At 27.3% G+C, this 26168-nt stretch overlaps 2 protein-coding genes across 2 annotated transcripts in view; one reads left to right on the top strand and one right to left on the bottom strand.

Annotated features, from left to right (window-relative positions):
* Positions 1–26168, bottom strand: part of LOC111619734 (WD and tetratricopeptide repeats protein 1-like) — a 52431-nt gene that overhangs the window by 3574 nt on the left and 22689 nt on the right. The window contains exons 2-10 of the mRNA XM_023361534.1: positions 7353–7442; positions 6958–7041; positions 6848–6894; positions 6663–6774; positions 6406–6593; positions 6121–6322; positions 5942–6053; positions 279–482; positions 56–206 (exon numbers count right to left, since the gene is read on the bottom strand). Coding sequence (XP_023217302.1) covers positions 56–206; positions 279–482; positions 5942–6053; positions 6121–6322; positions 6406–6593; positions 6663–6774; positions 6848–6894; positions 6958–7041; positions 7353–7406 — 1154 coding nt within the window. The 5' untranslated portion in view covers positions 7407–7442. The remainder of the gene's footprint in view (positions 1–55; positions 207–278; positions 483–5941; positions 6054–6120; positions 6323–6405; positions 6594–6662; positions 6775–6847; positions 6895–6957; positions 7042–7352; positions 7443–26168) is intronic.
* On the top strand, positions 21733–22626 carry LOC111619759. The gene has a single exon (XM_023361578.1). It carries the CDS (start codon positions 21733–21735, stop codon positions 22624–22626), a length of 894 nt encoding a protein of 297 aa, XP_023217346.1.

Raw genomic sequence — 26168 nt, 5'->3', positions numbered from 1 at the left:
ATTTTTTAAGAGAAACAGACTATTACTTAGACAAAAAATTAAATTTGGCATTTACCCTCGTTTACTTTTCCCAACATTCCACGAATTGGAATTAAATATCTCTGTAGGTAATATCCTGGCAGTTGTCGCTGTTACACCATTTGTCATCATACCATTAGTTGTACCATTTTTATGAGTACTATATCCATTTGTTGGATTACAGGTATCTGCAGTTCAAGTATGAAGTAATAAATTGCTTTTATATGAAATGTTTGTATGGTTAATATAAGAGACAATACCTTTACACAATCCATTTGCTGATAGAGGAACACCCTGTAAATCATAAATTTTGGGTAAGGAAGGCTTTACAATGCTGAAAAGATAGATTTGTTCTCCTCCTAAATTGGCTAATAATTCACTTCCATTGGGACTAAACGTGAGATACGTTGATGCTAAAGTTCTATATCGTTTCCTGTAATCTGGCTGTTTTAAAGGCAAGTGGCCTGTAATAAAAAGTTATTTGTATATTTTTCAGCTTGATTATGAAAAATTTATGCATTGAATAATACAATTTATACATATGCTTCTGACACAATATAGTGCTATAAATTAAGACACTTGGCGGATTTTCTCATCTTTATTTAGTTGATTATTTAGTTATTTAGTCAACTAAATAAAGATGAGAAAATCCGCCAAGTGTCTTAATTTATAGCACTATATTGTGTCAGAAGCATAAACAAATAGCAAAGCACGGTTTCATATCATCACAATTTATACAATCTTAACAGATTCACTCATTTTAAAATGCAATCAGTTTTAATAAAACCTAGATACAAGAGTAATGTATCTATAGATCTCAACAATAAAATTTTGTTATTTTTTAGAAAAAAAATCTTCAGAAATATCAAAAATTGGAGTTTTTCAAAATTACTGAATGATATTTGAGAATCCACTAATAAAATCAAATATTCAAAGTCATCAAAGTGTATTTTTATAGAAATTAATTCAAACAATAAACTAAATTCTTGCATATGTTACCGCTAAAGCTCGAAAATCGTTAATGTGTACATTACTTAGGTAATTTGAGAAATACAGTAGACCCCCCTATAACGCTTAGATACGTTCCACGCTAAGCGAATGTTACGTTATATGAATGATTAAATACATGAGCCAATCGCAGCCCGATAGGCACTTGGTAAAGTGGAAATAAGATCTTTGCTGAAACAACAGCAACGTTTCTGTACGCTTAAATTAACATAATGTTCTTTATTTAATTTTCGATATCTAAAGAATCAAGTTAATACAATCAAACAATCAACAAATTAGTTGATAGAATCAATCATCAACAAATTAAAAAACATACAAAAAATCAAACGATTTAAAATATTAATACAATTAGGGAAATTATTATATAGATAACCACCTATGGAATTTCGGGACTTTGAGTATCTATCTGAACTGAGGGGACCGAGACGACTTCAACGATACCCTACTTTTGGACCGGAGACGAAAAATAATAAAGTTATCATACTTTTTCTGGTGATCGCATGATATAATTGTGCAGTTAATGTTACCTATGGTGAGTAAAATGGCGGCTCGTCTCTGATTCCAGCAAACAGAAGAAAGGAAACAGTGGGGACGCACGTTCTAACCTAACCTAACCTATTCTAATAAATTACCATAATTATTACCAACCAAATTATTAGAATAGGTTAGGTTAGGTTTGAACGTGCGTCCCCACTGTTTCCTTTCTTCTCTTTGCTGGAATCAGAGACGAGCCGCCATTTTACTCACCATAGGTAACATTATCCAATTGTGCTTACTTATTAGTGCAGTCTAAAGATTGGTGACACTTTGAATTTCATAGCAATTGGTTTCTACAACAAGTACAGTACACCTACTTGTGGCAAAGAACTTATTTTCACTTTACCGAGTGCCTAGTAGGTAATGTGCGGATTACCTAGATACTCTGAACATTATCTAGGTAATTTGAGAAATGGAACAATTTTCACAACTTTCACAAATCACCCTAGTTAATCTGCAGATTAGCTAGGTAATCTGCAGATTAACGACTTTCGAGCTTTAGCAGTAACACATATAAGATTACTGTTTATAGTAAACAATAAATAAAAGGAAAACTTTATTTGTATTTATGTATGTATATTTGTGACAGCATCCTATTTGTGTAAAGCCTTTGTACACACATTTATGTTTGGATTGAAACTGTTGTTGAATTTTGTCTTCTCCAAGTTTTTGTAGTAAATTTATCTTTTTATTTATACACTTTTCTACAAACTCATTTCATTGAATTTTATAGAAAAATTTGCAATCTACAAATTTCTTTTGATTAATCATAAGTTTATTTTAGTAAATGAAACTGTGATGTCACAGCCTATAGACTGATATGCCACCAAAAAACACAACACATTTAATTTCATATTTGGTCACTTCCATTTAGAAACTGTAACAATTTGATTATTAAGAATATGTGATCTAAATAATGATGTACAACTAGCTAAGATCAGCTTTGATGTTACCATTTACTTGTTGTTTTACCCAAATACTGGTAATTTAGTTTACTGCTTTCAATGTAAAAAGCCAATAATGCATAAATATTTTGAAAGTATTTAAAGATTATTATCATCATTTTCCATCCGTTCTCAATGTTGCTTTGAAATATAATTGTTCTCTCTTGAAATATTAGCAGGTATGTGGCTCAATCACATTGCTAATACATATACATGATATAAAAGGAATTTAATTCAGATTGTATTTCAAATGTGAATTGTTTTACTTTTGTTACAGTTAAATAATTATAAGAATCTTTAGAATTTACATGAATCAATATGTGGAATCATCTCCATAAATTATGTAATGCTATTTTTATACTTTTCAACTACAATCCCTGTAATGCTCCATAACATGTCACACATACTCATCATCAAAATTATGTAATGTGTATTCTTAACTGTATTTAATACACAGCATGTGGTACTGATGTTACATCATTTTATTTTGTACAAAGCAGTGGAATAAACAGTAGGATTCACTAAGCAATTCTTTGGAAACAGTAATGAATCATTCTGTTACCAAGGGTTGAGATTCCTAGCATTACATAACAATTCTGTAACCATCCCTACTCCCTTGTAATGCAATCCATTGCATTGATAATTTACATATCAACCCACTCATATCTGTATAATTTACAGACAGATATGTTTATAAAACAAATCAGTGTAAAGATATGTAAATAAAAATTTATTTCATTAAGAGAAGATCAAAAGAAAAAATAATGAAATTTGTTGACACTGTAATAGAAGCAAGTATTTAATATATATAGTCACCAAGTAACAAGAGTACATCGTCGCTTTCAAACCTATTTGATGTTTTCTTAAGAAGACTCAAGCACTGCTCTGTACATAAACTAATAAAATATAAAAAGTTAATGTAAATAATAAATCCAGCTATTAGTCAAGAAAGAATTAGAAAGTTAATATTAGTACTTATAAAAGTATTATTGTTTATTGCAAGTGTAGCAGATAACTAAGGCTGTGCTAAGCCAAGATTTTGATATCGATATTTTGGTTTAGAACAGCCCTAGTTATTTCCATAGGTTATCACTAAATCAACTGGCTTTGAGAAGCAATGATGCAGTGGTATTGATGTGACTGCTGATGGGCAGAAATTGTCATCATATGTGATTTTTAAAGGAAAGATCATGCATAAAGGTTTTAAATGTACCTGGTATTCAATTTCAAGTACAAAAACAGGGATAGATGGATGAGGAATTAATGAAAGATTGAGTTGCAGAAGGAAGTCTGGTGCTCTACTTTGCCAAGTCTTTGCTTGTAATTGATAGTTTCTGGGGCCATCTAAGTGAGGAAGTGAAGAAGATGGTCCAAAAAGGATGAGCACACATGGCTGCAATTCCTGCAAACTTCAGTCTTGCAACCACTTGATATCTTACTTAATAAACCATTCACAAATGGAATTCAAAGGTTTTATGCAAAGTGATGGCTGGAGGTAACCACAACTTGATGCCTAGCAATTGGGCAATACAATGGTTAAGTCAGGGAAAGATGTGAGAGTGAATCATGGACATATGGAAATAAATTTCACCAACAATAATTGAGAAGCATTCAGAAAACCAGGGTTTCCAACACTGTAGATGGTTCTGAAGATAATTTAATCTGACAGTATGCTGAAAGTGATGATGATGAATCTGCAATGTTGGGCAGTGATAGAAATGCATCAGACCAAGAGAACTGTTAAATTAGTAATTTATTAATATTTTAAATTAATATAATGAACAGCAGAGTTAATTATCCCATTTAATGGTCATTTCTTTTATTTATTTTTAGAATATGAACACCTAACAAAAATGGATTTGCATACTGTCTGAACAATTTGAAATTTTTCACATAAGCATCTAAATTTTTTACAATATTAAATTTGTCTTATAAAATCATGACTTCTGTTAACTCTAAGCTCTAAAAAAATTTTTTTTTTTGTGTACCTGGAGACAAAATTGTATTTATCCCTTAGGCTAGGAAGGAAATTTATATAACAAAACCAGTCAAATAACTTTTCCTTTGTCCAATTTTGTCTCTAATGGATTAAGGCAAATTTGTCCGAACTCGTGTTTATAGTTAATCAAGATATCCTGCAAGAGTAAATATTTTTTGCAACTCAATTTTTGATTAAAAAATGGCAAAAAAATAGCACAGAAATTATATATAGGAAGTAAAAACAAAGAACATATAATAAAAATAAAACCTTGCTTTAATATTGTTATTGAAAGACACCGCTGTTCACAAAAATAATTTTCTTTCTTCAATATATCAGTGGTATATATCCAGGATTTTAAGAATATGGATGTTGCTCAAGACAGATTTAGGGGGACCAAGGCAAGTTTTATTGTTTTCAGAGAATGTTGCTCAATTACTTTAGTTACCTAATGTCACCTAATTGAAGTCATGCAACATGTGTTGTTATATTTATTTATTTTATGTTATTTTAAAGTAACAAAATTGAATGCTTTGGTATCAATGGGATACTGCAGCATCATAACCACTCCCTTGGATATGCCCCTGCAATATATAGACAGAATCCTAAATATCTTTCTCATTTCAAAAATTTTTTTATTGGTAAGAAAGTTCTTTTATGACAAAAAATTAGTTTTATGAACTTTCAATACATACTATAAAGAATAGCTTTGAAATATTGACAATTCTAAAAATTAGAAATTATAGGACATATAATTTTTTTTAATTTTAAGCATTTATAAAAATTTTGATACATTTTAGAGATACTATGACATTGATCATCTCTTGGCATTTATATAATTACTAGCAGATAAACCCGGCGTTGCTCGGGCAAAAAGTAATGATAGCAAAGATTAAGATTATTACATTAAAGCCAATCTTACCCGTTTTCACAGAATGCAAGAATTAGATACCCCTGTTTCCAGACTAATTAGAAAATTTTTAGGTAGGTCTAAAAATATGTTCAATTTCTTGCAATAATCTCTTGTTCTCCATTGTTAACACTTCCATCATTGAAGCCTTAATCCTGTCCCTCTCCCTCCGGGGGGGGGGGGATTTCAAAAACTCCCTTCTTAGTGTACATTCTCGTGACATACCTTAACTGTGTACCAAACTTCAACTTTCGACTCTTAACTGTTTGGGCTCTGTGCTGATTATTATTATTATCAACCCGTCTCAATTATATATATAGATTCTTAAAATGCTAATTTTTATATAACATAAAACTTTGTAAATTTTTAAAATTTACAAAATGAAGGTGTACAAATACTAGAACTTTTAAAATTATTTTATCACTGACTATTAAGAAGCATGGTTTCCAAAACATAATTAACTAACTACATGTATACATATAAATTTCATTATCAATAGTAAAATAAAACAAAAAATGAATTTTCAATTCTAATTTTCTTTTTTACCTGCTACAAAATAAGTGACACAGCCTACTGGAAGATTGTCTTCTTCAGAATCTGACATAGGTAAATAAGAGTGACGTTCCCATAATGATCTTGGTATATGTTCATTGGAATACTAAATGATGTATTACATAAATTTAATACTTAAAAATGTTATATCTTAGATCAAAACACGTACATACTTTTATAGTTGTTGTTGATATCATACGTCTGTCATATAACCTTACATAAGGATCATTTGCTCCCACTGCAAGGAGTTCTGGTCTAAATGGATTTATTGCTAGACACTTAGCTTCGGCACTTTTACCTAAATGGTTTATCAGATTAATCAATACATTGTTACACACATTAGAACACTGATGAGGTGCCCTTAAGTCAAATTGCCTAAAATAATTTTAATAAATATAATGTTAAATATTAATTTATATTTTGTATAATATTAATTGTTTTTTACAATGTTTTCTTACATTACAATTCCATCTTCAGCAGCACTCCAAAACATAAATGGTACATTAGGAGCTACAGCTATCCTTTTAACACGTCCAGCATGACAACTACAAGCCATTGTAGTTTCTTTAGCATTTGCATCATGCACTCTTATTTTATAATCTGCTGCTCCACTTACTATCATATTATCATTAGAGTTTGGAAGGAACTAATTTCAATAAAATAAATGAATGAAATTATAAAAAATGTTTAATATTTTTAATGACAGATTACTCACTTTAACAGAAAATATATTTCCATGATGACCACTCTGAATAGAATGTAACTTTTTATGTCTAAAAGGGTCCCATAATATAATGTGAACATCATCTGAACCACTTGCTAACAGACTGAAAATAAGTAAATAAATAAATATATTTTTCAAAATAAAAAAAAATAATCCTATTAAAAATAAATACATACTCTCCTTTTTCATTCCATTCTAAGCAATTAACACAGCCAGCATGACCCTAAAAGCATTGTAATTTTAAATAATAATATTAATCATCCTACTGAAAAATAAAATAAGTTACCTCCAATTCTGCTTCTAAACCAAGACGAGAAATTAAATTTGGAGTGACATGGAGCTTTCGTTGGAAGCGACGCTGACACTTATCCTAAAATAATTCTATATTTAATATCATATTTATAAAGCTACAAAACTGATGATGAACATTTGACATTTTAGGTCATTTGATTTTTTAAAACAAAATTATTAAAAAGTCATGTCTATAAATTTACAGTAAATTTAAACATTTGAACACATCCTAAAATTATTTAATCTTAGCTCAATAAATCATCAAAACATTCATAATTTAAAAAAATTATTTTTATTATTATTTTATTATACCAGTACTGTAAACTATAATAACAAAAATATTTCTCTTTAATACTAATAAAATTTATTTTGAACTGATATAATACTTACATTTTCTTCTCTCTGAAGAAGGCGATGAGTGACATTCCTAGTTTCCATTTTCATTATATTATTTTAAAATATTTAAAGTTCCCATATTACCTAAAAACATAAAATAATCTAAATTAATTAGCAAGATTAATACACAATTTTTTATATTAAACACTTTTGTATCCACAAGAGTTAAGTTCCTTTGAAATCTCACAGATAACAAATATAAAGGACTATGGGAAAATTGAGTAATGTTCCTGTGGGTGAACCAATGTACTGTACAATATCTAAACCATGCTGCTGTCTCAGGAATATTTAGACTTTTGTAAATGATTCAAAAAGTAAATAACACCTAAATGTTTATTTTATTCCTATGCTTAATTATATTAAAAACATTAGTCTTACATTTTAAGATGATTGAGGAAGATCAACGACAATTTGGAAAAACTGAGTTAATGTTGCTTGATATACAAAATTATTCATGTCCTTTAAGATTTCAGCATACAGAAGCCAGGCTGCTTCTAAAGATCACTTAAATTTAAGGATGCACTCAGGAATTAAGTATGATTCTTACAACTCCTTGCACAAGCTATCAACAGTGCTGTATATTTTTGAAAGCTTGGAAGTTGTCAATGGCAGCTTTTGCATTTATTCCTTTTCATCATCTTTCTCTTTGCTATGGTGGAAATTTTCTGTATCATCATGTCCACATAGTTCATCTATAGTTCTCTGATTTAGTATGCACTCAACATCTTCTGCACAGTGACTTTAGTTCAGTAGTACAATACAAGTATTGTAATTATTGTACTTTGCTTGATTGTCAAAAAATATAAAAATTAGAGGTAACAGAGTACATTTTTTACAAGTACTGTATTTATAATTGAAATACTATAAAAGCAATTTGCAGATAAACAAATGTTTCATGAATGATCTGTGGTTGATCACAATTTTTCAGTTGTGGTTAAGCAAAAGCACAAATATCAAACATACAAATACTGAGATTACTTATATATATAAAAACATATGTAAGAAATAATTCAAAGTAAACTTTCATATAATAGCTATAACTAAATTGTCACAAACTATTTTTATTACATTAATAAGCTAAGCAGTCAAAAAATTTTAATAAAATTAATTTTCTATAAAATAAATGTGTACATAGTAGATGCTTTTATTCTGCAATTCTAAATATCAAATAGCATATTTAGTTTGAATAATATGACATCTTGACAATAAACCAATAAAAAGCAACCAATAAACTTAAATAAGATTTCTTACTTGTTAGTGTTAATTTCACATTTCCAGAAGTAAGACACTTCTAATGTTCTTACATTAAAAAACAATAATTTATTTTTGAATTTATAATTTATTTTTAAATATTTTTATATTTAGTTTGATTTATTAGCTAAATTTTAATTAATTCTTAATACATCTTATAATCTTTTTATTTATATTATAAAGATATATTATACTTGAAAATATTTTAATGCATACAGAAATTGATATTACCAATACAGTAATATAACACCATTATTATTATTTATTATTATTATTATATCATTATTTCATTCAGCATTTAAAGTTCTTACAATAAAAATAAATTACAGTATTTTCTTTTTATTAAGTTATTTTTCTAACATTACAAGTTAATAAATATTTACCATTATACACTAAACTAATCAAAATATTTTTATTTTCTCTCTCTCTCATTTTAATTAGGGGTGGCCAAAATGTGGCACATTGGATGATTACAAATGGCACTTCAGTCAGTTCTGAGTGAGCTGAGATTTGAGGTGTTGAGCTTTGAAGCAGAATTTTTGCGAGAACATTTTGTGTGTGTGATACAATGTACATAACTGTGATCTATTTGTTCTTTTTCAACATTTTTTAGAGTTTTGTACTTTTCTATTTTTTTTTTTTAATTCCTTTTATCCATTACAGTGCAAAATAAAATGACCAAAAGAAGCATAGAAAGTGATAGCAGGCATGAATTTAATAAACAGTGGGAAAATGAGTTATTATTTATAGCAAATTCATCAGGAAAACTGTTTTGCATTGTTTGTGAAAGTACTTTTTCACATAATAAAAGACATGATCTTAATAGACACTATAAAACATAGCATCAGACTTACATAAAAGAAAAAATGAAGTTTGTTCTTGGGTCTGAGTTGCAAAGAGAATATGTGACTAAGAAAAAGAAAGAAATCAGAAGAAGATAAAATATATATGCTAAAGTAAGTTGTGAAGACTTAGCAATGATAGAACATATCATATGAAATTGCTTTAGCATTGGCGAAAAAAAAGAAATCTTTTTCTGATGGAGAAGAAATTGTTAAGCCTTGTCTCCAAATATTTGCATGCCATCTTGATAATAAAGGTATTGAAAGGAAAGCAGACAAAATTGCTATATCAAGGTAGACAGTTATGAGATGTATCGAGGAACTCTCTCAAGATGTATTCCAGCAATTGCAAGACCTTGTCAATTCATGTACTTTCTTTTATCTAGCTTTGGATGAATCAACGAACATATCTGATATTGCACAGTTAAACACTTTTATAAGAGGAATTGATGATAATTTTAATATTTTTGAAGAACTTGCCAGTCTGGAGTCATTGCATGATAAAACATGAGGATCAGACATATTTGAAAAAGCAAAATCATGCATAGAAAATCTAAAATTAGATTTTACAAACTCATCAGTTTGACTTTATCTTTATCATTGACGGAGCACCATCAATGATAGGTAAAGTCAACGGCACTGTAACTTTGCTTAAAAATTTTTTAAATTGTCCTTTACTAAAATATCATTGCATTATACACCAAGAGGCACCATGTGCCAAAACTTTAAATATGCAACATGTTATGTTACCGGTTGTGATATGTGTAAATAAAATTAGAGTAAGAGCATTAAACAGACAAGAATTCAGAGAATATTGTGAATTATTAGATTTGGAATATGGTGATCTTAACCTTCATTATGAAGTGTGCTAGCAATTTGATCAAATATATTAAAAAAATCAAGATATTGCAAGGGGCATTTGAAAGTTGTTTTCATGATTTTGCTAGAGAAAAAAAACTGAATTCTCCCCTTTATAAACCCATTTTCACTTAATGAACAAAACATAATCAGATGCCTAGTAATATACAAATGGAACTGATTGATTTAATTAAAAAAAATTCATTCTTAAAATTTGATGAGCTTTTTCCAGATGATCAAAATGCTTCTGGCATAATTAATTTCTGGCGTTCATTACCATGTGAACATTTCCCAGAGCTAAGAAAATTTGCAAAAAATTATATACGTCACTTTGAAATGATATACAGATGTAAACAAGCATTTTCATCAATGAAATTCATTAAAAGCAAAACAAGGTTGCAAATAACTGATTCAAATTTGAATTCTCTGCTGCTCTCAGTAACAAATTTAATACAAAACATTAAAAGACTAGAAAAATCCAAACAGGCTCAAAAGTTTCATTAATGATAAGTAATGTTTATGTGCTGTAACAGATATTGTTTTACATACAATAATTAAATCATTTAAAAAAATTAATTATGTCTATAAACATACTTCTATTAAAAATGTTATTAAACATACACCAGGGCCAGGACTCCTTCTAGCAAGCAGAGAGAACAGACAAATCAAGTTCCAAGCTGATCTAGCTCTCAGTGCCAACAACTGTGGTTTAGAGTTATCTTCACCAAACGAGAATCTCTGGCAGCTATGAAGCGATCACCCTCTCGTACAGGAGATCATTCCTGACTATTGTAGATTGGTGCTTCATTAAAAATGGCATAAATTAATTAATTTAACTGCATGATTAAGTTATTCCTTTTCCTCCCCTAAGCAAAGCAGATTCTATCCTTATCTCTATTTATTATGAATTATTTTTCATTATTACAATCCCATTGTTATGAAGAAGTTCAGAAAATTGTTAAAACAAATATATATATATATATATATATATATGTATAGTGGGATAGTTTGGGATGAATAGAAATAGGAAGTGGAAACTCAATTATCCAAAACAGCTTTTGAAAAACCCAGAACATGTACAGTAGTGTTGTATGATACAAGAGATCAAACTTTCCATGTAACTGAAAATTACTATGTAATATGTCAATTGTAGTGCCACAAAACTAGGTCATATATGTAACATTGTTAGATTTTGAGAAAATGATTTAACTTTACAGTATTTATTGTTCATGAAACTTTAAATGCATGTGTTTGATGTATCCAGAATATAAAAATATATTACTTGATTATATAAAATTTCATTTATCCAAAAACTCTCTGGCCCATCAAGTTCAGATAAATGAGTTGTGTGCATAAATACATGTAAAGAGTATAGTCAAAGAAATAAATATATATTTACAAATATTACATATTACAATATTTTAAGACACATAAGATGCAACTTTACTGAAAAAAGAAAGCCATATGTTCTTTAAGGTTTTGATAACATATGCTAATGAAATCCTCAAACAGCTTTCAGTAGGCTACAGGTAACTCTACCCAATTCTTGAATAAAAATATAATATGTTTCATTAAACAATAACTTTAACTAGAATACAATAAAAAATTTATGACAGACTGTCAAAGGAATAAGATAACTTAAATACACTAAATATTTCTTCCTAATATTCTGTACTGAACTGGGAGGAAGTCATATGCCCATATATCTTATAAACTGTAAAATATAGTAATTTAGACAAGTTTACAATTTCGTACATAATATAATGAATGATTTATATGAAAATTATATATATATATATATATTGATAGTTCATTATTTATTACAAAGTAACTTATAAATATTGTGTATAAAATATGCATTTATGAAATTTATACTATCAAAAATATATAAGTACTCTTTCTTTACAAATTGCTCATGTTTATATAACAACACTGATGATTAAAGTTTTCTCTTCTAAATACTGAAATGAAAATTTTAAATTTTATAAATAAATTAAATAAAAGTTATACAGATCTGTAGACATCATATATATATATAAATTTATTATTGTTTTGTCATTAAAAAGAAAAAAAACCTAATTTTCATATAAAATTACAAATAATAATAAGTAATTTCTGTATTATTATTCAAATCACTTTTAATTTAAATTCTATTGTCATTACATTCTTACAACAGGATCACTATGTCATCTCTAACTGGTTTTTAAACTGACCTTGTGCATTGAAACCAGAATAATGAAAGGTTTACTTTTGATGACATTAAAATAATACATATATATTTATTTACTATTTAAAAGTAAATTATTATATTATATATATTATGATGAATATATTATGATATTCTTGAATTATATATGTTACATATCAGGATAAACCTGCTTTTCATTAATCAATGTAAAAGAAAATTTAAATAGAATTTTAATTACTGACAATTACTTTTCAAAACTTTGATTACTATGTAACTGAATTATAATCATTATATTTTTATTAGCTTTTAAAAACTTTCTATAAATTAAATGCAGTAATTAAAATTGTTCATGTTTCATCATTCAAAATTCCTTTAGTTTAATATAAATAACTAATAGTTATAAAATAAATTACTTAATACTTATAAATATATTTAAATACATTAAACAGACATTTTAAATTCTTTTTTATATAATTCATATAAAAATAACAGGCAGACTAAGCATAAATTATAGATAATATAACTTGCATAAAGTAGAATTGATAAAAATCTAAAGCTGACTAATAGACTGCAACTGCTAAATTTAGAAATGGAGAGCAGTTATGTAGGTACAGTCATTATATTTAGTGGTTGTTATGCCCGATTAGTTTTAATAGTACATAAAAAAAAAAAAAGTTACTTTAGCATAAAATTATTTATCTCACAAATCATTAATTTACAAATATTAAATATTAATAAAGAAAATTTCATATATTTTAAGAAATCTATATTATTATTATTATTATGATTATATAACTCAATTTTAAATTCTATTTTCTACTCTATAAATTTGTAAGCAGCATAAATAATAAAACACTTATCTTTAAAAGGTCAAAATACATTCTATTAATAGAGCAGACTTAATAACGACAGAAAATATAAATACTTCTATGAAATTAAGATATTAAACATTAAATATAGTAATAAAATTTATTACAATTCAAGAAACATGTGAAATTTCTTTATAATTATGGAGTACTGTATACATCCTATTGAAATTTGAAGTTTGGATTATGATATGCAATAAGCTAGTTTCTTTTTTCCCCACTAAACTCAAACTTTTGGATAACTAGAATTGTAATTTCTAAAAAGTTTGTACTAATAACTGCATATTATATTTCAATATTTCATCAAATTCATGACAAATCTAATAAAATTTATAATTTAAATATTGTTTCTTCTTATTATTTTTTTTAAATATAAAATACCAGTAGATAATATATATTATTATTATTTATCTTTCATAAAATTGATAAGATTAACAACATTTTAATATATTAAGATAATAATTTAATCCATTAAATAAGATAGCTATTAAATCAAGTTTTTTGATAAAATTAATTCTCACAAATGTATTAAATATATAAAATTTTAACCATTCTTATATTTGTTCAGAAATACAAAGATTCACTACTTAAAATTGACAATAAAAAAGCATTTATTTACAAAATAATAGTTTAATAATAATAAATTTAAAATTGTATAATTTGGTTCATGTAATAAGAAAGAGTGTTAATTAATTAACAGATACATTAATCAATAAGTAATGATAAAAAGTGAGACTATATGCCTAACATATAATAAAGATAGAATAGATAAATAAAAGTACAGTATATCATAAATTTAATATTCATTAATTAAAAATCTCAAGTTAATTTAATTAATTAATTGAAAAAATTATCAACCTATTTAAAAACAAATAAATTTATAAATAAGATATAATAATGATAAAAACCTACTTCCATCTCTAGCAGGAGATTTAATATTAATGACAGTAGTTAAATTCCTATCCTGACATTTACATTAGAGCTATAAATTTTGTATTTGTGTTCGTGCATGTGTAAAACAGTGCTGGATGTAAGGGGAAAAAACTGAAAATATAAATATAAACAAAATGTCATAACCCAATTATAATTGATTAAAGCCAAGGATCTTTGTCGAAATTATTGGGCTACACTCTAACCCAATAACTTCAGCAAAAAATCATTTGGCTCCGATAATCGAATTTATAAACAAGGGTTTCATTAGTGCTATCAAATTTAACATATACATACAGTAAATAAAAATATTTATGTGGAAAAAAACAAAGTTATAATTATACATAAATACAGTTTATATATTTAATGACATTCAAAATTATTAGCTTTTTCATTGTTATTTATTTTAATGTTGAAATTAATTTTGTTTAATTTAAATTATAATTGACATATTAACAAATAATTATTATTTTTTAATTTTCTTTAAATATTGTATTTATAGAATTTAGTCATGTTTTTATATAAGTACAGTTTTTCAACTACAATAATCCTTTAACAAAATTAAATTTAATTATTACTTATAAACTGTTGCCTCATTCTTTCTGAAAATAAAAATCTTCATAAAAATTAAAATTCTTCTCAGATATGAAGAAATTTATTCAAATATTGTTTTAAAGTGAATTAAATTATTTCTATCATTTTAATGATTTTATAATATTATTGTTATAGATCAGTGTTTCTCAACGGGGGCAATATTGCCCCCATGTGGGCGTTTTTCCATATTGAGGGGCGATTTGTAACAATTTATATTTTGGAGGGCGAAAAGCAATTTTCTGGGTGATATAGTAAAACATTATATTAAGATTAATTAAATATTTTATTCGTTATATCATACAATAATTGAACAAATAACATTATACTAGTCACTAGTCTATTCAATGCAGTACGAATTTGGCATTAGCCCTAGCCCACAGCATCAGAATTTTGAAGTGAAGAAGGCGATACTACATAACGGTTTTATTGAAGGGGCGATGATTTGTTAGAGGTTGAGAAACACTGTTATAGATAAACAACTAGCTTTCATTCATATTTAAAATGATTAAAAATTATACTTTTATTCTAGAAAAATAATCTAATGAAAACAGAAAGAGGATGATTTCATTAAATATGAACATAACATACTAATTTTAAAATTGACCTATAAATGGATGCCTGTCATTTGGCAAAAAATTCAAAGGCTTGAAGTAATAGCTTATTTTTGAATGATTCACAATATATTAGCTTTGTGATGATAATTTGGATTGAAAAATAATTGAATTATTTATAAAGGAAAGAACATTTCTATTCTATTCATGGTATATAAATAGAATCAAACTAATTATGAATTATGAATAATAATAAATATATATCAGAAAACTTCAGAATTAATCTCTCAAGCAGTTTGTTAACATTTTAAAAATTATTATATTGAAAGTAAATTCTACAGCCATTTAGAAAGAAAAACAATTGCATAAAATTTTCAGTAAGTTCCTAGCAAGTATAATCTACATAAACTGCCCACAGTTGATTGATACCATGCTTTATTAGTATTGTAATGTATCAAGTTCCATAAAATGTTTATATTTGTATATATGTGCCTTGCTGGATATGCAATGACCATATTTCATGAGAGTTTACAGGACAAGGGTGCTGAATACATCCCCAGTCGATACTGTAATTATGTGTCGAGAGTGTATTTGGAGTTTACACTGCTGAAGATATTATGAACACAAATTGAACATTCATGAAAGAGTTGAAATTGGAAATTTAAAAATTAAGGACTCAGAATTTGCAGTTTTGTATCTACAACCCTGGCACTAAATACAACACAAAATATTTATAGGAATCTAAATACTAGTTTATTTTATTTAATTTTCTATATAAGAACTTTAATTTCTATATACAATATAAATACTTCAAATTTTTAAAGAAATTTTTCTAATTTTATTATGAATTTTGTACAGGAATTAAAATAACACTCTCCGATCTTAACATAGAAACAAAAGAATATAAATAACTATGAAATTATATAATTGGTAATTAAATCAAAATAAATTTAATTTAAAAATCAGAATTGCAAACATGATAAAATTTTACACAATCATCATTTTGATATGATTATTATTTATTCTTCAATAAATTAATTTATTTAATTGTTTCAATTAGAAAAAGTCTCAGTTAATAAAATACAATTATATTGAAAGCCTTAAATATCTAAAATTATTCACAATTAAATGAAACTTATCTTCATAAAGTTAATTTGATTTATTTGTTTTTAACTTCAATAATAATTACATAATTCATATCATATTTGCACTACTATTTCTTTATTATTTTGTTTATTATTATTCTTTACTGTAATTCCTTCCTAGCATAAACTGCTTCCCATTCCTTCAACAGTTTAGAAGCTATAAATTTTACTAGCATTAATTTTAGTCATATGGTGAAATTACTTCCTTCAATACTGTTACATTACTTCTCACACTTCCTGTTAAATGTCAGTTGTATATAAAAACTGTTTCTGAGAAATACATTAGAATAAAATTACAAAACTCTAATTTTTATTTTATATTAAAGCTTTTCATAAATTTTATTTTCTCCAAAATAAGAAAAACTGACTATAACAAATACATTGCTACTGAACTGAAAATTTATTAATGACAATCATCATTAATATAATAATGAAAACATATTCTTATTATTAGCTTAATTTTTATTTTGAAATTATCTGAAAGAAAAAAATAAATAAATAAAAACAAGAAAATAAAGTTTTATCAATAATATTTAATTGAGAAATATTTTCTTATTCAATCTAAATTTTTTTTAAATTTTGTATATCAAAGATAAAAGTTATCTGTTGCATTAAACATTGCATTAAAAACAAATTTAACACAGGGCCCATTCTACTGATGTTTCTATATTGCATTTTTTCACATTTTCAAATTATTTGAATTATTTTCATAGGTCTAACTTACAAATATTTAATTTTTTTGATTTTGAATGAATATTTGATTAATTCAATCAATTAAAACCTAAATCATTGAAAATTAAAAATTTATAATATAATTGAATTAAATATTAAAGCATTCTAATTTTTACGCTCAAAGAAAAATATTTTTTCCAAAATCATTTTTCTTCCAATTCCAAATTATCAATTTTTTCCCTGAGAATTTTTTTTTTGCATAATCATTTATTTCACCTGATTTTCATGATTCTAATAATTTTTTTCTGAAATACTAGTTTATACATCTTGCACTCTTACCAGTATAGAAAAAATTATGTAGATACAAAAATTACATACAAGAAAAACAAATTTCTTTAAAATTTACTGTAAATAAATAACCACTTACAGAAAGTGACTATATTGAATAGTATTCTTACAAAATACATTAAATGCAATATTCATATACAAAAAGCAATTTGAATTAAAAAGTTTATATAAAAAAACAACCAAAAAATTAAAACAAGTATGAGAAGTATCATTAAGATAATTCAGACTAAAGAAATAAAAATGTAAATGTAAACTGATCTGAATTGGTTGTATTTGGAAAATAGCCAAACTTAACAACTGAAATAATTTTTGTTATATTGACATAAATAATAGCAATAATAGTAATAATAATAGAACTATCATTTAGTATAACAATTATAATATGAAATCTATTTTTTGCTGTCTTTCTTTTCTAAAAAAAATGATAAATATATATGGAAAATAATTAACATGAACATATGTACCAAACACATTTAAAAAGTTTTTTACTATAAGGATTTATTTGCAATTTTTTATAACTTCCTATTCTCTATCTATAATCACACTAATACAAATTTTTCACTAATCTGAATAACCTTATAATTAGTTTGAAAGATTAGTAAAAATGCACTATGTGCAACAGGTTTATGAAAATGTATAAACTAGCTTATTAATCTATAGAACAGTGATATTTAAATTGTGTCCAATGAAATTACAGCCTAAGATTTTGTGCAATATTCAGGAGTTCTGAAAAACTATTTAATTTACAAAAAAAAAATTTTTTTGAAGAAAAATTTCATAACAACGCTGCTCTTATCCACTAGAAAAAATATTCAAACAAATTTATATTGCAATAATGCTTAATGTTCAGAAATAAAAAAAAATTTCAAGTAAAATTTTGATTACAAAAAATTAACTAGAAAAAAATCAAATATAAAACAGTCATTTTTATTGTGGAATCATAAAAATCAAATATTAACATCTATAGAGCCCAGTAAGTTACACAAATGCTGAAAGTTTAAACAAAACTACTAGAGTATAAAATGTAGTGAGAACAACTGAAAATGAGGTATTTTCAAATATAAACATATGCTATTACAATATATAATATAATGTATTGATCACTACAGTATAGCAGCTTGTTTTTTAAAATAACATAACTTATTGTAAACAAAATTAAGTGCTTTCAAGATAATCTATAAAATGCTATTGGTAAAATAGATGCATTTTGTCTCTTCATTAGCCAATGATCTCTTGCTCTCATTATTTTTAACAAAAATCACACCTTAAAAAAATTCAGCAATTAAATTTAATAAAATAACAACATTTTCGTTATTGTTTAATAAAACAAATGTTTAGTCTTAAAAATATTATTATTTTTAACACTAAACATTTGTTTTTTAGAGAAAATCTGACAGATCTGTAATTTAAACTATTATTCAGATCTCTCTAAAACTCAAACTGTAAAACTCCAAGCAGAATTTTGTTAAATTTATTCTTATTGTTTTATTATTATTAAGATTTAATAAAAATTTGATCTTATTTATTAACATTTACTTTCATTATGATTCACTGATTAATTATCACTATTCGTTGACATATATAAATATGCAACATACTATTTTAATTCTACTATATCGATTATAGGACTAAATTAATGTGCAAAGGCAATTATATAAATATTAATAGTAAATTATTACAATATATCATATCATCTCAAAACAATTTCAGTAATACTATATTAATGCATTTTCTAAAATTTTAAACTATTTCATGTTTGGCTAAGCATGATAAATATTTTATTTGAGAATTATATTTTTTCATACACTATAAATCAGAATTTGGCATTTCTTTTAGTTCTTTAATGATAGAGCATAAATGCAGAATTGTTAGCAATCTTAAAAATAAACCTCAAACATCAGAAAGACTGTCAGATACATAAATACTGTTTAAATTTTAACTATTATTTACCATTTTATAAATTAATATTGCAGTCAATCAAAATTATAAACTGGTTAAAATTTGTCATTTTTATTTAATATACATTTGTATTATATTCTATCAAGTATTAAATGTCAATTAACTTAAGCAAATATAGAAATGTATATATAAACAAGAACTATTTTACAAGTTTCAGGGATTTTATTGAAGACCAGCAACATTGACAAGTTCTATTGGATCCTCCATCACCAAAGACCAGAACACTATACACCAGAGCTGTAACTAGGCAGGTGCAACAGGTGCACCCACACAGGGCCCACTTGGAAGGGGGGGCCCAAACTGCTGTTCACAAGAAATTATATTTTTAAATTTTAAATTTTTCCGCCTTTCTACAGCACAGTTTGGCGATTACATTTTGCCTTACTTAGACCCTAGATGTCTGCTCACCAGTGTTCCCAACTGTGACGACTTTTAGAGGGACGTAGTGAGGTAGCGGAGACCTCAGACAAATCAGTCAAAAGTAGCAACTTTTAAGATTTTTTAATTTATTTTTTGAGAAATTTAAATTTATGTTTATAGTTTTCAAATTTACAGATTTTTCTCTACTTTACAGAGCTCTCTGCCAACTACTATTATTATTACGATATACAAAACTGTATTTCTAGATTTTTCTACAGTGTGCAGAGCTAGAAATCTGTAAAGGTAACATTTTGTAACAAAAATAAATCTGTCCGAGGATTTTTTTAAAATTACAAAATTGAAAACGGTAACTCCCGAATAAAATCTTAGTCTAGTGGTTGTAAAAAGCGTGCAGAAATTCTGATATCATTTTTTGCTTTATAATGGTACACATGTGGTGTATACCTGAATGGCGGATTAATCGGTAAACGAATTATGTGGGCACGTAGGGCCCCAAAGGGGCTCCCGCAGTCTTTAAAATGCTACTGAAAAAAAGGATTGCGAAAACGCAGAAGATAGAAATAGTCCAGAAAAACGCTTCAATACATATAGATACATGGAAGTAATAAATGATATAGCTTTATGGCCAACAATATTAACAGATGATATTATTGTTCATATTCTTAGAACAAACCAAAAAGTATAGAAAAGGGATTTCTTAATTAATAAATGAAAAAAAAAAAAAAAGTTAAGATAATGGAAACAGATAAAACACCAAATAAAGGAAGTAACTTGGCACCCAAAAAATTATTTAAAATACAAATTTACAGCATTCTTGACACTATTGTGTCAAATAGATTGGTGTTATGAAAAAATGAAAACTATCTGTGACAATTTTTGATTTCTCTGTGGCTCATCTTTACAATACATGAGTGTTGCTGATTTTGAAAAAAATTGGCTGCAGATCTCACTATTAAATATAGCAAAGATTTAAAAAAGTATGAATTCACAAGTGAAATTGAAAGTTTTAATTTTGAAGTAATGTTACAAGTATTTTGACAGAGATAAGAGAAAATAATACTAATATATTTAAAACATATAACAACAACAGATATCCAAGCAAATGAAAATTTATATTGTTTTGATGATGATATTGACACCTTCCTCTTCCAAAAACACAAGTATTAATGAAGACAATATGTTTCAACAATACTTTTAATATCAGTCAGTCACTCACTCAAAACAACTCATGACATAAAACTAATAATCATGAAAGTAAAAAAAAAAATACCAATGCTATCATCATTATTTTATGATGATAGACTTCACTACCATCATTTTGCCAACTTTAACCAAAGTTGAAGTATGCACACAACTTTCAATGCCAACACAAGAATGCCAACTTTCAATGCAAAACCTACTTCGTTTCACATTGAAAGTACTCATTTCCTCAAAATGCAAAATATTTTTTTGGGATTAGTAACAGTCCAATCTTTTCACAAGGACATCAAACAATGGAACTCTGAGTGCAATATTATCATTGCTGCTTCTTTGATTAAAGTTTATCAAGTAATACATGATCAGGTAATGTAAGCAGAATGACTTGTTACTAATCCACATTAAACATGCATTGCAACCTATGTAACCCTAAACCCTAACCCTAAAGTTGTTCTCCAATTTATATAACATGAAATTGCAGTGGCATTAGCACTAAATTTCCTCTATTGGGAAACATTGGAACTGAAATAGATAAATAGCTCCAGACGCATGTCACTCCTCTATAGATGCCAAGACCAGCATTGATTCCAGCATGACTAAAGTACACGGCAATACCTGCACCTTCTACAAACTGGGCATAATATCCCTATACCCATCCGTTCCTATATTTGAAGCTGTAATGCTAGCCAACTCTATGCTTCTCAGAAAAGGTTTTACAGTTCAACAGGTGCTAGACATTCGTGAAGTGCTGATCTTCATCACTGAAAACAACTATTTCTGCTTCAACCAGAAAGTCTACTTACAGAAGCAAGGGGTTCCCATGGGCTCCCCTCTTTCTGCAGTTTTAGCCAAGCTCATTATGAGAGACATGGAACAAAAAACTTTCAATGCCCAACTTTCTATATGCTACCCATCACTATACTTACACTATGTAGACGACATCCTACTAATATGGGAAAATTCAGAAGAGGAGTTCATCCAGTTTATGCAGCAACTCTCAAGCATCTATTCCACCATCAAGTTCACCTGGGAAAAGGAGTGGGATCAATCTATAACATTTTTGGATACAAAGTCACTAGAAGAGCTGCAGTTTACAGTGCATCATAAGTCTAGCATGATCCCCTATATCATTCCAGCTGATGCCTTTCAACCATCGCAATATGTCAGTGCCACCATAGCAACTCTCATCAGAAGGGCACTACTACTTCCCTCATCACAAGCTTTAATAAAAGTTGAATTGGAAATCGTAAGAACAGCAGTATATCATGCTGGATTCACAGGTGCCAAATTTATGCATGTACAACGTAAAGTAAAAGATTCCCTTTTCCTGTTTACTACACTACACAGAAAAAAAAAAATGTCTAGAGTACAATCAGCATTGCCATACCTAGGAGCACCATCTATACGTATTAGCCGTATTTTCCGGTACAGCTTTACCCTTCCTTTAACTCCCCCTACCCAGCCTACACAGGAGCATATGCAATGATCGAGATAAAGTTGATGTTTTAGAAAAATCAGGAGTATACACAGTGCAACTAGAAAATCCAATAATGGGGATAACTGAGAGGTATATAGGGGTAACAACAAGAATGCTCGCTTGCCGTATCACAGAACATCAGGAGGATATAAAGGAAAACAAACCACAGAGCTCATCAGAAAAGTTCTACAGCAGAGCTATAACCCGCTATGGTCAAAAACAGCATTGCTCAAGCATTGTAATAGCAGAAGGATTACATTTATTTGGGAAGCGCTCCTCACAATGACCACAGGCAGATGCAACATCCCCACCCTCGACTTGCCCGAAATATTGGTTACTTTACACCAGCTCTAAACAACCAAAAGAGCCAAGAGTCACATAATTAGCACGATTGTTCTTCAACACATGCACTGCCAGTCACGTGGATTTAAGAACTTTTGAATGCCTGCAAAAGCTTGTTGCATGTTACCAATGGAATTACTGAATGTAAAATTTAATAATTACCAAGAAAATTTATTCGTTTTCTACTTGGAACACTCTACCTGTTCTATTTCTTCAAATTTTTCTTCAAAAATTTTGCATAAGGACAACGAATTTATACTCGTTGAAAGTACTTGCGAAATAAGAAAAACTGTGTTAACACTGAACTCAGTGTTAGTTATCAAGAGACTATTGGAACTGAACTTTTTATTTGCAAATTCAAAATCCAATAATCAGGAAAGCATACACACTAAATTTGGTTGCATTTGGTTTAATAGTTCTTTTAACACAGAGCTCTAAACATCTCCTGTTTAATTATAACCACCTTATATATTTGGAAAGAATTTCAAATTGCCATTTATAAATACATTAAGGTATATTGTTATTGCAATCTTATTTATATAAAACATGGTATGGATAATGAAATTTTTATTTTTAGCTAAAAAAAAATTAATATCAGTTTTAAAAAAGCAACAGTATAATATTTAAAGAATATACTCAATCATTAAGATAAAACTATAGGATGAAGATACATTGGAATTTTGTCAAGTTATACAAAAGATACTCAATTAGTGATATTGAATTTACTAAGAAATTTAAATCATCTGTTTAGAGTTTAAAGTACAAACATCCTAAAAGAATATCTTAAAATTATAAAATGAATAGGAACAAAAAAAGAGAAAAATGCTATTAGATTATGTATATTTGCAAAATATACATAATTTAATAACACTTTCCTTACAACTTACATTATTTCCTTATTCTTTAAAAATAATTTTTGTGAAAGCGTTAAATGTATATATTCAAATTAAATACTGTAAACATGCAGCAAGAAAATAAAAAAGACATGCTGAAAAGCAAAACAATCATACTATTGTCTTTCCTATAAAACATCTTGTTAATGAAATATAACTTTTTTGTCTGACTAAAGATATTTTATCTTTCCTTATACTACTACTGATTACACATTTCTTTGCATAGTCACTGACAGTTTAAGGAAAGAATATTAACATAGAAAATCCAAGATCTAAAAATCAAATCTCATTGAATATAAAAATTTTCTAGATTTAAGTTAATAATAAAAAATCAGTTATAGTCTATATATATGCAATTGAATATACTGTATTACTAATAAACATTATCATTTTTATGCATATTTAATAATTTCACATATTTGGTATATATTTTACTATATCATCACCATTATCAATCCACTGCTAAATGAAGATTTCCTCTAATCTTTTACATTTTTCTCTGTCCAATGCTTTAGTTTTCCAATGTATGCCAGCCACTTTACTTATTTCACTACTCCATCATACTTGAGATCTTTGTCTCGGGCACTTGATTCTTCATGGGTACCAACCAATCTAGAATATTTATAGTCCATCTGTTGTCTTATCTTCTGACAATGTGTTCAGTCCATTGCCATTTTGAATATTTGATCCTTTCAATGCTATCATATACCTTTGTTTTGATCCAAATGATTTGCTTTTTTTCTCTTGTAATGCTCAGTATCCATCTTACCATACTTATTTTTGTAGTCTAGCCTCTATTGTTTTGGTTGTCTGCGCCATAGGTGAATGCTGGTAGAACACACTGGTTGAATACTTTTCTTTTCAGACATAGTGGCTTTTTAGAATTATGCTATATTTGCCAAATGTACTCCATCCAATCCTAATTCTTTCGCTGTTCTTCTGTCTAATTCTTCTTCTCCTGTTATTTCATACATGATATTGTTATCCATAGTTATTTTTTGATCTTGAACAGAAGTGAGATTGAAGAAGTACAAAATTATGTCTATGAATAATTTTGTAGATAGACATAATTCTGTACTTCTTCAATCTCAGTTCCGTTTGTCATAATCTTCATTTTCAGAGTAAATTCATTAAACATAACTTTTGTCTTTTGCAGATTGTTTCAATATCAGTTTACTGTTTGTCCCAGCTAGTTTTTCCAACATTTCTTCTAAATGTTGAAAAAACTATTTCATTTCTTTTTTTATTTAATGTCGCACCATAAAAGGTTTGTGGATGTAAATTTCTTCTAAATATATATATAATAAAATTTAGTAGAAATGTGCGCAGCATAACTATATATATATAGTTATGCTGCACACACTGATATATATATATCAGTGGCGTGCCGTGACATTTGATGAGAGGGAAGCTGTGTTTCTGTAAGAAGCTGACTTCCAGGGGCAATCAGTTAATTCTTTAAATATATTTTTAATAGTTATTTACCTGATGTAATTAATAAATAAGCAAGTTCAATATAATTACCTTATTAGATTCAACAGATTCCCTATGCCCTTTAAATGCCGATTCTCGCTTTGATAAAAACATATAAGATCTATTAATTTAAATATATCTACGCTGTAACTATCGTTATAATTTTCAATATTTATTTTATATTATTTACTAATGTTAATTAAATTCTATTCCGCTTTGATTTACAAATTGCTTCAAATACGAAAGAATGGACGATTTTTCGTGTCTTTTGCCAGCTAAATTGTCAAAGCCATTCTTATTCCACACACTAATTTCATTTGAAAATACAGTAGTAGGCAAGCCAACAAAACAATTTTTGCATTTTTATGCATTTACAGAGCCATTTTATCGCGAAAATGTCGAACAAATTTTTTTGCTGAAGTGTAACTTAGGCATTGGCCATTCTCTTTTAATAATGTTTTCTTTCTCATTATATGATCTTGAGCCAAAACTTTTTTAAAATAAATTTTCAATATCGCAATTACATTCTGAATCGCTAGCCACAATATAAGGGCTAAAATTAAAAATAAAATAATGAAAACTTACTTGGTGAAATAAAATGTGTGGTGGATATACATACCTGGTACAAAACATTCTTCAATTGTATGAATATACTTTTAAAGAAAATTATAATTAAATATAGCTTTGTAAAGAAACATACTGTACATAAAAATAACATAAAATCATCTTTACTTTTTAAATCTTAACCACTTAGTCAAATAGCTCCCTACGAGTGGAATCAGAGACGGTCCTGCTAGGTGTGGTGTGTGTGCATGCACGCGGGCTGCCAAATCCCGAGGGTGA

This window comes from Centruroides sculpturatus, unplaced genomic scaffold, assembly GCF_000671375.1.
Source record: "Centruroides sculpturatus isolate CEXI.00-Female unplaced genomic scaffold, Cexi_2.0 scaffold88, whole genome shotgun sequence".
NCBI lineage: Eukaryota > Metazoa > Arthropoda > Arachnida > Scorpiones > Buthidae > Centruroides > Centruroides sculpturatus.
This window is presented reverse-complemented; position numbering and strand designations above follow the sequence as displayed.